This window comes from Sus scrofa, chromosome 1, assembly GCF_054392235.1.
Source record: "Sus scrofa isolate SSC_HxYL_T2T_F1_AM1 chromosome 1, Sscrofa_HxYL_maternal_Yorkshire_Landrace_v2.0, whole genome shotgun sequence".
Lineage (NCBI taxonomy): Eukaryota > Metazoa > Chordata > Mammalia > Artiodactyla > Suidae > Sus > Sus scrofa.
The window spans coordinates 123,257,276-123,270,547 of NC_139383.1; the positions used below are offsets into that span (position 1 = coordinate 123,257,276).

At 39.4% G+C, this 13,272-nt stretch overlaps 1 protein-coding gene across 2 annotated transcripts in view; it reads left to right on the plus strand.

The window, feature by feature from the left end:
- Positions 1-2,575: 2,575 nt before the first annotated feature.
- The window catches only part of ALDH1A2 (aldehyde dehydrogenase 1 family member A2), a 103,642-nt gene continuing 92,945 nt past the window's right edge, over positions 2,576-13,272 (plus strand). For both annotated transcript variants that reach the window (XM_021094598.2, XM_021094609.2), the window contains exon 1: positions 2,576-2,744. In XM_021094598.2, the coding sequence (XP_020950257.1) occupies positions 2,628-2,744 (117 nt within the window). In that variant the 5' untranslated portion in view covers positions 2,576-2,627. The remainder of the gene's footprint in view (positions 2,745-13,272) is intronic.

A 13,272-nucleotide genomic window follows, 5' to 3' on the forward strand; every position in this document is an offset into this window, starting at 1 on the left:
AAGAAGCCAAGAGATCCTTCCTTTCTTTCCTGAATAAGAAGAAAATCTCTTTATTGCTCTTCCTCACTGTGAAACAAATGCTAGCAATTCCATCATCTTGTTCCTTCCAGCCATGGTAAGGGAACTGAAGTCAGCACACCAGAAGTGGGTCAAGGGTGAACACCTCTGTCTTATGCTTTGTGAAGAATATAAACCAATTGTTTCTGGTTTATGGTAGTCTTTCTTGACAATATTATCAGTTTATACAGATTTCTCTTTACTCTTTCTCAAAATCTTTTGATGACGTGTCCTTCTCAGTGTTTCAAGAATTAAGGCCCTTACAACCTTGAGTTGCAGATGAGCCTTTTCACCCTCATCTGCTTCTCCTCCAGCACCACTGATGCCCCCTAAAAGCATTTTCACATCTCTACGCCTTTGCTCTTGTGGACTCTTATGGCTATATTGTCCTTCTCTCCTTCGTTGAAACCTGATCTTTTAAGGCTCAGGTCCAAGGTCAGCTTCCCTAGAGAGCTGGCCTCTTCCTTGGTGGGGCACCCAGATGGTGTTGTTGATGCTCTTGTGTAACTTTTCCCCATAGTGTATCATAGTCATTGATCTAACTCTGTGGGGAAGGGATTTTAAGCTCACTAGCAGCAAGAGCTGTCCATCTGGTTTGTAACCCAGTCTCTAGCACTACAGCTTGCATTGGAAGGTGCTCAAAACATGTTTGTAGAATTGTTCCACAAGCATCCTGATTTCCTTTGCTACTGCCTTCTCCCTTGCTCCTCAACTGAACTAACCTTAAATTTCTCAGTTATATCACTAACTCCCTAAGGTTTTCATCTATTTCATGAACATGTACTGTCATTAAGGCATAATTTTTGGCCATAGAGATCCCCTGTGAATTGACATCTTGCAACGGCCTAAGATAAGGTCCATAGTTCCTCAAAAACAAAAATCCAATTCACTCTGGTAACCTTGTGTAGATACTCTGGGTTCTGAGATACCAGAAGTTATTTCTTTAGCTCTAATACTAAAACAAGATTTTTTTTGTCTGTTTCTACTGTTGTTTAGTATTCAAACACTGGGCATAAAAGCAGTTTTTAGTTACTGAAAGTATCTTTTCTGGTTTACACTTAACACTAAAGAAAAGGGGTTCTGGGAGTTTCCTGGTGGCTCAGTGGGTTAAGGATCTGGCATTGTCACTGCTGTGGCTCTGGTTACAGTTGTGGGCTTGCTCCATTCCTGCCTGGGAACTTCCCCAAGCCAGAAGCAAGGCCAAAAAAAGGGGGGATGGGAGTTCTAAGAGTTCTAAAAACAGCATTTAAGATAAGAATCAATAGGCCTCTGTCAAGCTTACACTGAGAGAAGGGGAAGTGACCTATAAAGGTCTTTTCATCTGGACCCCGGATTTAGCCACTGAGCCAGAAGTCCAATATGATGTGAGGTCCTCTGTGTTCTTGATCTGGACCTATATGCTGACCTCTAGCATTCCACAAACTATAAGACCTGTTGGAGCACTGAAATGCTTAAATTAGGGGTAGCATTATAGATATGGAGCTCATCTCGAAGGGGCAATTAAATGAGGAGCCCATTATAGGTGCTGGAGTGAAGAACAACAGAAAAGCAAAACTGGGGTACCCTTGCGTGTCCTGGAGTGATGAGAGTAAGTGCTGAACCAGGGATCCAAGTGAAACCATGAGGGACCAATGCAATCTCCAACTCTCTCAGAGCAGCGGTGGAGGACCAAAGCTCCATCCTCCTGACGCAGCCCAGACCGCCGGGGGCGGTCCCAGCCAGCAGAGGGCAGCAGCTGGGCAGGAGAGTCCTGGCAAGGGCAGCGCGGCGTCGACCGGCTCCAGGGGATATACTCATTTTCAATGTGGGGCGAGGGATTTTTGCGTATCACAACCCGTCGGGCCCCGTTTCGGGGACCGGGTATGTGCGGGGACAGGGGTCGATGCGGAGCACCCGACGCCCCTGGCCAGGGAAGGAGAACGGAGGGGGTCCCGCGGGTACCCAGGAGAGAGGGGAGCTGGGATTCCGCGGCCCTGGGCGGGAACGGACCTCCGCGGCCGCTGCAGCGTCGCTCGCCCCATCCTCGGCCGGCCCCTCTCAGCTCCCCGGGCTTCTCTCACTGGCACGGCGCCCAACTCTCGGGGCCGCGTCAGTGCCGGGCCGCTCGGGTCCCCCTCCAGTCCCCGCTCCGCTTCCGGGGCCACGACTGGTACCCGATATCTGCCAAGGTGTGCCTCTCGCCAACGCTGTCCCGGCCAGGGCGAGCTCTGGCTGGCTGGCTGAGTTCCTCAGGGCAGCGGCGCGCGTTTTCGATCCCGCCGTCGAGGACAGCGGCGGCATCGTGGGCGTGAGCCAGTCCCCGCGGTCGGGGGGAGGACGGGGGCGCCAGACGCACTTGACCGTGGGCCACCAGCTTCCCGGCCGCGCAGCGCGGGCGGCGGGCTTTATGTAAATCGGGGCTGAGCCCAGGCGTCCTAGGTAGGATGGACCAGCCCCCCGCGCCTCTGCCCTCACGTCCAATAAGAAGAGCCCCAGCTTGACACCTGCCTATATACAGGCGAGCGCGCCCCCGGCCCGCGGACCGCGCGCACAGCCCACGCCGCGGGTAAGCGAGACCTCGGCCCGCTTCCATGACTTCCAGTAAGATCGAGATGCCCGGCGAGGTGAAGGCCGACCCCGCCGCCCTCATGGCGTCCCTGCACCTTCTGCCGTCGCCCACGCCCAACCTCGAGATCAAGTACACCAAGGTAAGGCTCCGCAAGGGCCTGCCGTCCACGGAGACTTTCTGGAATCTTCTTTCTTCTCCGTGGTCTCTTGGAGAGGGCGGCGCGACGGGGTCGGGAGCCGGGGTCTCCCCGGCCAGGCTGTCGTCCTCGCGCAGCATTAGGGACACTCTGACCTCAGGGTTGGGGTTTCTGGAGTCCTTCGGGGTCTTGGGCGCCTCGGGGACCCGCCCCAGCCTTTCTCGAGGTTCTGAGGGTCAACGGCTCTTTCCCAAACCGCATCTGCCCCCGCCTTCTGGTCCGATTCTTCGGGTGGGTTCCTATTGCTGCGGGAAAGGCGTCGGCTTTGACTCCTCTAACTGGGAAGAAGCGTTCCTCGCCAGGTTGGCCATGCAGTCTGGCAGTCGGTCTCTTCTCAGCGGTTTGCCTTCAGGGGCCGGTCGGGTTCTCTGCAGCCCGCTCGGTGCGCTGCGAGCGGCTTTCCCGTAGGATCGTCCAAGGCACGCAGCGCTCTGGCCGCTTTTGTAGATATCGTGGAAACCTGGCTGCTGAATACCGTAGATCCAATGTCAGCATTTCATTCAAATTTTGTAGGCTGTGGCAGTTTTCCTGGAAAACTTGAGACGTCTTTAAATTTGTGCAAATTAACGGGTTCGCTTTTGAACTGATTTTTTTTTTTTTTTTTTTTTTTTAATAACGAACTCTGGCATCTTCGTTTGGCCAAGCAGGAATTTTTTGTTGTTGCACAGCATAAAAAAGAAATGCGTTCGCCACCTTCATGTAATTAGAATTTGCTTTCCACAAATTCGACATGGAAAAAATGTATTAATTACACACTCTGTGGGATTATGTTATGGCATTAGGGTGGGAGAGGAAGAAATAGATTCGATTTAGAGTAATGTTTCTTGGAATTCCTTTTATAATTGTTTTGTTTGATTTTCTATTCCTTTCAGTTGATTTCTACTCCAGACCTAGTCCTATCAACTTAAACACATACTGCTCACACACAATACAGTTAAAATTGTTTTCCGTCATACATATTACGAGATAAACTAAATATTGTCAATAAGTAAATTGTTTGGTTCTGGCTTAATGCTTGAAAGGGATATTTTTAAAAAATCTATCAGAATATTGAAATTTTACCTGCTGAGTTTTAGGATAAAAATCAAGGTGGTTCGTGTTTTGAATGCCAATTTAGATGGATTTAATGTACCTGTTAGCTTTTTTAGATGGTGTGACAAATTTTTGAAAGCCATTTTAATGAGAGGTCGTTAATGGTTACAACCATTTAAGCATTGTTTGCATAACAATGGTGCCAATGTGTGGCACTTCTCCGCTTTTAGGAACAAGCAGGGAAAGCATGCAGCATAAGAGTTTTGTTTTATGAGGGTCCCTAACCTCTCCAGGCTCTTTAAATAAGACCTTTAAATAAGGTCTTAAGATGCAAGATCCGTGCGGAAGAGAGGACCTCAGATTTGATTTTAGTCGTACTTCGGTTTGGATTTTCTTTAAAGCCCCTGAAAGGAGTTTTAGGTATGCAGTAGGTATCTCGGAATTTAATTTGGAAGCTCTTCCAGTTCTTTTTTTCTCTGACAACCCCCACTTTCTTTTTTCTCTTGTTCTCCCCCAGTAGGAAAGACAACTGATTTATAGCTAATTGAAGCCTTTAATGTGGAGTCTTCCAGCTCAGGGAGACTTATCCAGTATCCACTTTCCCACTTATTACAAAGAAAAACAATCAGAAATGAAATAATGGATTGTAACTTGATTCTTTAATTTGTGGGGAGGAGGCACCTTATTTTAGGTTTGACAAACAACCCTCATAAACACTGAGTAATACTACTCTAAAGGCTAGCTTTTTTCACAAAACCTTGTAAAGTCAGGTATCTGTGAGCATTCCCAGCAGCTTTCCTCCTCAGCTCTTTGGTGAGACTTCTAAATTTTCTGAGACAAGCGGCATGGGCAAGCAGCTTCTTTAACACAAAGAGCAGAGCTGCTCTTTTGGTAGCCAGAGATAGCGGGTAATGATTTTTCTACTTAAAAGGAAAATAAAATTAACGTAGAATTTTTTAACAATTCACTTATGATCAGAAATTCTGTTAGCAATTTTAAGCAGAAGAATGAACAAGATAGAACAGACAGTCCTTTAGGACAGTGATAACACACTCACTAGAATTTTTAGAAAAGTAATAGAGAAAATAATATGCTAGAGGGTTTGTTGAATAACACATAGGAAGGAAGTACAATATTTGTGTCAAAAATGGTACAGGATAAACCTAGATGGATCCTGAATAATTTTTGTCTTGTTAAACATATATATCTTTGGTGAAGGTTATATAATGATAGGATTTTAAAATATGATTTGGGGACCAATATAAAGTGACAACTTACATGTAAATGGTTATATTTTTTGAGAATTTCATGTAGTATACATTTAAAAAACTTTGCACTTTTTTCCCTACCTTTTCTTTCTTCTAAAAGTATTTAACATTTTTTTTAATAAAAGGAGAATGGGGGAGATCAATAGAAGTTACTGCTTTTGTCTGTCTGGTGAAAATGCCCCAGAATTAAAGTTCAGTCCCGAAAGATGCTGAAAGGGCCAGCGATTTTGAATTGACTCTCACGCATTTACATTTAGTTTTTAAAATAAGCCTCTTTCTCTGAAGTACCAACACCTATTCAGGACTAATGATCAATGGCTGTACCTTCTTTGGAATAGGTCTATTTTTATTTCCCTCCTACTGCAGACTAGACACCAAGTTTTTTAAATGTTTCTTTTAAAAACAATATGGTATATTATAAATACATATACATATATATTCTTTTAAAATCGGCAGTACTATGGGTAGTCAGGAAAGACTGATATCTCCACCAACATGAATAGTGAGGGGACCACTTTGAGACCAGGAGAATGTGCACTCTCTTTCTTAGACTGCTTAATAGCTGGCTTAGGAATGTGATTGTTTTCAGCCATGCTTTTATGGTTTTAGCTGTGAATTAAAGATTTTCTGAGTTGTTTTATCGGTCTGATTTTTAAATTTTTTAATACCTGAATATATTATAGGAATACACACATTGTAAAATTGAGGTTCAAACTTTGCTGACTGCCCCTGACTGCAGAGGTGGTGATCTTTTCCAGATTCCCAAGTCATAGGAAACTTTTTGTCTTAATCCCACCCCTACCTTCTCTATTGTCTCTCCCAGTTCTTCTGGCTCTCCCTTCCCCACTTCCCCACTGCACCCTCACCACACACCCACACACCCAAACACACATAAAAGCATTGTGCTATATCTCTGTTGACCACTTTTCCAGTGAGAGTTATGCCCATAACTAACAATAATTAAGGGGTTTTGTTTTCTTCCAGCATTTGATACTGTAGAGAGCTAGAACATAGGGAAGAAGAGGGTTATGGAGGACTGATCCAGTAAACTAGAAGAGAAAAAAATAAAAGGCAATCAGCTGAAAATTAGAGCTATTGTACATTGGGTAACTACTATTTATTCTTTTATTTATTCATTTAACAACCTTTTATTGAATATCTTGTTTTCTGGGATCAATTTCAGTTCAGTTCAAAGGATTTTTAAGTGACCATGTTCCTAACAACGGTGTTTTTCACTATGCTTATTAAGCTGTGGAAGTGTCCTCCTAGGAGCTTAGATAGGGTGCCAAAAGTTGGTTATCAACATGGTAGTAGTTCATTTGATCAATGCAATAATAACAATAAAGATAATACTTATAATACCACTTACATTGTTTATAGGGCCTAATTACTTATCTAGCCTTTCAGCGTATCTTATTTGATCCTTGCAAAACCTTTTGAAGGAGATGGAGTAGGAAGAAGTAAGAATAATTGATAAGGATGAACTTGGCCTTGACTTTTAAAAAACTGATAAAGCTTTCCTCACCATACACTATGCTTTTCCTACGAGTCACATCCTTTTTTTTTTTTTTTTTCTTTAGAGAGTGAGAGTTTAAATCTTTATTTTTGTGTTACTTCTGTTGCAGACATCGAGAGAACATGAACTGTTTTATTCCTCTTAAGAAAAAGATACACTTTGTGGCTTCTGACTCCTTGACTTTAAATTACTGTATTTGACATTACTATCAGTTGGGGGTTTTTTGGTTTCTTTCTTTCCTTCTTTCTCTTTCTTTCTTTCTTTCTTTCTTTCTTTCTTTCTTTCTTTCTTTCTTTCCTCCTTCCTCTTCCTTCCTTCCTTCCATTGTGGGGCAAGATTCTTGCCTATCCCAGGGATTTTTTCTCAAAAGATGGTATAAATTTGGTTGCTTCCAAATCTCTGATCAAGATTGTCTGCTTGATCATATGTTGTTAATCAAACTTTGTGTTTGTAGGGGACCTAAGGTTTTCAAAAATATACTTTTCCATGATTGTATCACTTTATGATGTTTGTATTACCTCTATTTAACCCAGGGAAACTAAACAGCTTCCTGGTAGGACTTGAATTAGGTAATTTTTCTGAGGTCCTGTCTGATGCCTCTTACTCTACAGGCAGGAATCATATGGAAGGGCAATTTTGTCCTTTATTTCTATAAGATGAATTATATACATAGTTTCTCTATTTAAGGAAGAAGATTCTCTAAGGGGCCTTTTCTATGAGGTCTGATTTCCTTGTAGCATGGCTTAGGAGAAACCAGACATGCATAATGAGTTGCACTGGACAGTGATTAGCATCATGATCAAACCATGATGAAACCAAAAACATTTCATATATCAATATATGCCATTCTCCCTCAAGTCTTTCTCAGTTGGATAATGAAATGCACATACTGGTGTCTGTTTTTATCTTTTCATTTATCTTAGTAACAGCTTGTAGGGGTCAACAAATTACAGACTGCCTGATGTTGTAAATAAAGTTTTATTGGAACACAACCACAGCCATTTACTTACATACTTTCTGTGGCTGTTTTTGGACTGCAATGGCAGAGTCAAGTAGTTACTGTAGGACTATATGATCCACATTTTGGAAAAAGTTTATAACCCTTTGACTACAAAAGGCTCTGAGTTAAAATAGGCCTTTGTTCACATCTTAGATTTGTGCTTATTAGCTATGTAGGCAGTTAACATTTATTCACCACACAGTGCCAGATATGGTGCCAGATTCTGGAGATGCAGTAGTAAAACAAGTTATGGATGGTATCTCCTCTCCTCTCCTCTCCTCTGTCAGAATTGAGATAATAGCACCTACTTTACATGGTTGTTCTTGTCAGGACTAAGTGAGCAAGTGTGTGAAAGTAAGCAGCATATAAAGACACTCAGCCAAGGGTTAGTTCCATTTTATTTTTGTGTAGAGATGATTATATTTATTCTTTCAAATGAATGGATGTCCATTTTAAAAAGATCAGAATTGTATAAGCAATAAGATTTTCTGAAACAGGTCATTTTTTACTATTTTAATTAGTCATAAAAGTTTAATATTCTGGGTAGCTGTGGAATCCTTACATGTTTACACTGTATTTTCATCAAATGGGATACCTTAAAGGTTTCTCTTTCAAGGACTTGTCTTTACTAAAAAAATTACTAAATTAAACAATTTCCCAGCCAGTATTTTAATAGTCAAATTAGATATCTAACACTTGTGCCAAAATTCTGCATTAATATGCCTCAGTATACCCAGTTGGCTGGGCTTAAATGTTGACTGGCAAAGAGCTGTTTCTGATATTTTAGGTAGTTTGGAAAAAGATGTTGCCAGTTCTTTGGTTCATAGATCTGGGGAGTATGGCAGCATAAGAAGACATTCTCAGAAAGTAAATACCTTTTGGAAATGGGAAGGTACCTGAGTTTATATAATTTAAAATTGAAGAGTCTTTCAGTGGTCCTGATTGCTCAGTTTGGGGGCACCTCACCCTCTAAAAAGTAAAAGCACCACATAGTGACTGTTTTTAAAGTTCTCCTCACATTTCTTTAATTTCTTTATTTGCTGTGACAGGTAATTTCAAAACCAGTCATTTTCCCCTCAAACACCAAATCATTGCACATAGAAGTGATTGCCATAATGTCACCTTGGTTAATTTTTAATTGCCTTTTCAGGCATGTCTTTTGAGCTTTATTACGTTTTGCCTTTCAGACATATGAGGTTATCCAAATTAGAAATTTCTTATCCTTGGCATTTCTCTGTTGCTAGTTTGTCTGCTAGTAAGATGAAGGAGTTATGTTTTAAATTGTTTCCCTTGAGAATCTTAACAATTTCATTTATAGCAAGCTCTGTTGTGTAACAAAATTTGAAAACATTTCCAGCCTTTGAAAATTCCATTTGGAATAATAATTGGGTGCTTTCACCATCTAGACTTTTTCTGGGCTCTTAACAAAACTTCCCTGAGGCTAAACATGGGGATTTATTGACCTCTGTACAATGTGGTTAAAAATTAGTATATCTGTGAGAGAACGTTCTTTTTTTTTGTAAAAGAAGGAAGCTTTCGGGTCTTTTACCTCCAGAAGTAGTTATCTTCTCTGTTTTCTTATCACAGTCTGACCTTTGGAGAGCCAAAGTAACAGTTTCTTTATTCCTAGATCTCTGAAGAGATAAAACTATTGTCCAGTTGAAACTGAAAACACTTATTTAGATAGAATTTAGGACATCCTGGGTATTAAAACACTTTTCAATTTTGGTTATAAACTATGGGGGGAATTCAAAATAATTAAAGATCATGTTTTTATGCATTTTCTCATACATAATCTCATTTTATCTCACCTAAGTCTTCATATTTCAAGTCCAATGACTCGCAGGATATTTTTGCCCCTGGTCATTTTAAGGATTTCTTATAGATTAAACCAAGTCCAATGACTCTCAGGATATTTTTGCCACATTTTAAAGATTTCTTATAGATTAAACCAAGTCAAAAAATGCTATAAGATGTGTGACCCTTTCCACAGTTAGGATGGAACCTACCCCAGTAAGGGATCTGGCAAAATATCGTGAATTTAGTAAACCCACTAAGAGGCAAAAAGTAGCTGTTTCCCTCCTCATGCAGTCCCCACCATTGACATATACCAAGTCTATGGGCCAAGGTGTGTAATGATGGAGGATTTAGGGTGGGAAGGAAGAGGGGAAATAAGCAGACCTTGTTGGGAAGGCAAAATTATGAAAAGCCTTGACAAATCTACAGAGTATAAGTTAAAGTCTTATTTCCCTAGGTGTGAAAATTATGCTCTCTCACTGAATCATTTTTTTGTGAGATTAGGAAATAGTATGAGACTGATTGGTGGAACCTGAAACCAGTGAATTCTTGCCTTGTCTATATTTTAGACTCTGGTACCCTGTATACTAATATAACTTGATTTTTCACAGGAGAGATTATTTAATTGTATTACCTTGGGGTCTTTTTTATTTTTAACTGCAGTCACAGCTGCGCTTTCACTTCCTTGCATTTATTTGCTTATTTATTCATCTGACTTTTATTACAGCCTCTTATGTACAGACTATTGCTAGTCACTGTCTGACACAAAAAGGTACATAGATATGTGCCCTGCCCTGAAGAGGCTGGAGAGGATTCTCACTTGGGTGTGGATGAGGATGTGCACACAGATAACTATGGTGTGTAATAGAAGATGCTGAATGCTTGGCATGAATGCACTTAAGGCACCATGAGGATTCAGAAGGTAAAAAAATGTTTCAGGCTCAGCATATCAAGAGCACACTGTATTGTTGGACATACAGGGAGAAGAAATCAAATATTTCAATCATATAGGAGAATGTAGACAGTATAACAAATCTGTGTACATATACCAAGATTTGTTTGTTCTCAACTATTTGCAATATTTGCTTCCAATTTTTCTTCAAGAAATACGTTGAAGCTCCTCCTACGAACTTCTCCCATTCTGCTCCCTCCTCCCCTTCCTTTCTCAGAGGAATTTGACATTTACCTTTCCCATCAGTGTATGTATTCATACATGTTTGCATATTCATAAATAATATATACTATTGTCTTGCTGCTAGATCTTTTTATATAAGTGGTACCATGCCGTAGGTATTCTTCTGCAATTTGCTTTATTTGCTTAGCATAGTTTTTTCAAGATTTATCCATGTTGGTGGATGTACTTGTAATTTAGTTGTTGTCAGCATAGTATCACATTTTTTGAATATATCACAATTTTAATTTATGCTAATATTGATAAATGTCAATACTTCTAGCATTTTGCTATTTCAGTAAACATTCTTTGACATATCTCCTTATCTCCCTGAGTGAGAGACTTTCTAGGATATTGTTGGGTCATGGATGTATCTACAACTTATTTAGGGATTTCCAGATTCTGTCCAAAACATACTAGTTTCCACAGCCTCTATCAGTATGTCAGATTCCCCATTTACTCTATATCCTCACTTATACTTGGAGTTCTTTTACTTATTGAATTTTGCCAAACTGATGAATGTGAAATGTTATCTCATTACTGTTTTAATTTGCTGTTCATTGATTTCTTGTGAGTTTGAACATCTTTTCATATGTTTATTGGGCATTTGGCTTTCCTCCTTTGTGAGTTGGCTAGTATTTCATTTGCTCATTTGTTTGTATATGTGTGTGTTTACTGGTTTGTAGCACTTTTTATATATTAAGGATTATAATCTTTTGACAGTCATACTCTGTGAACATTTTCTCTCCCCCCCCCCCCACCATTGTGCTTTTTCTTTCTCCTCTTTCTTCTTTTGGGAAAACTGTCAAATAGTTTTAAATGGAAACAGAGAGGAACTTTTCTGGTTTTTTTTTTTCTTTATGTTTTTTAGTGCTTTTACTGTCTTCTTTAAGAAATCTACCCTTATTCTGAGTTTTTGAAGACATTCTTCTACATAGTCTTCTGAAAGTTTATTTTTATTATTTAAAATTTTACCTTTTACATTTGCATTTTAGTTTGTCTGTAATTGGTGTTTGTTCTCAATAATGACACAGATAAATTTTAAAGACAAATGTTGTAATGTATAGGAAAGCCAAATGATATTAATATGTAAAGAATTTTTCAAAGTTGTGTTTTATGCATTTATGCAATTTTGGAATACAATTAGGAGAACCAGAGTTTTTCACTGTTTGCTCTTGGTTTATAGGACTGGAGAAAACTGGAGCGGTGACAATATAATGTGAAAAATAAGTTTTAATCGACAGACCTTTTTCTTGACTAATTAATTCAGTACTCTGCTTCATCCTGGTAGTTTAAAGAATTTAAATGATTCCTTAGCACCAGGCTTGAAAATAACATTACTCTGCATTTTGTTAATGTTTGAACTCGTTGTGTTTTAAACTTAAAGCTGGTGTTATACATTCACCTTTGTATTTGGATTTTATAGGTTATTTGATCCATGCATGTATGTCTAATTCTAAAGAAGCTACTGAGGAATAAAATTCTTCAACCTTAAGACTGAATCTAGCCCTTCTGTGCATATTACTTATGTAATACCTAACAAATTTAGCCCCACACTTATTTTTTTAGTATGAACACAGTCTCTGAATGCCCTTGTTAATTCTTGTGCTACTCCTAAAATGTGCAGCTTTTGCCTTGAATTATATTTTCTGTTTAATTCTCTACTTCTAAACTGTCCTAGATTGTAAACTCTTATTCTTCTTGTTATTTCCAAAGCATCTAGCTCAGTGTCTCACAGTGTAAATGCTTGGGAAATGTTTACTAAATGAATACTTTTTATATTTTATTATCGTTAATAGATAGTAGAGGCAATTACCCTTTTCATAGCTTAATATTAATTAATATATTTAATTAATGCTACAGTTTCCAAAGTACTTTTCATGTGTGATTTCTTTTAATAATTGTGGCAGTCCTATGATGTGAGTATTACATTAATACTCCTGTTTTATAAGTGAGAAAATCAACCATAATAAAGTTAAATGATTTTTCCAGGATCAATAGCTAGCAGGTGGCAATTCCAGGACTCAATCATTTTCCTTCCCTGCCCAGAACAACAGAAACAAGCACAAAAACCACAACAAAGACAATGAAATTTGAACTATTAGCCTAAAACACTGCTGAGTATTTTATAGGATAGTATCCCAAACTTACTTCTCTGACACAAATCCCAACCTTAGGTCAAGTTGGTATTGTTGTAACTGTCATTAGAAAGAGTTTCAACTTGTAAAGATGAGAATGTTTTCAAACAAACAAAAAAGTTGATATAATCAACACTTTTAGGTATTAATCAGCAAGGTAGGTGTGATTCTTCAGGCTATACAAGGAAAGAGCTCTATTTTTGGTTTTTCATTGGTTAGGAAGTCACACATGATCCTTAATCACACCTGCTTTTTTGTGTTTTCATTCGAAAAGTGCTTTTCTTTGGTATGGTTATTCAGATTCACTTGGGATGAGGGTGTATAAGACTGTTGAAAGTGAATATATTTCACATTCTTTCTAATGCTTTCTCTCCCCTTCATAGGCCATCATTTTGTGTTACCTGACTATAACCTATGCAGGAGAGGCATTTGCCAGAAACAGTTGAGTGGATATATTCCATCTTGTTTTTTATGAGCAACCATTGCTCCCCAAGGCTTAAGTACTATTAGATTCATCTATTACATGTAACCTCTTCGAGGATACAGAAT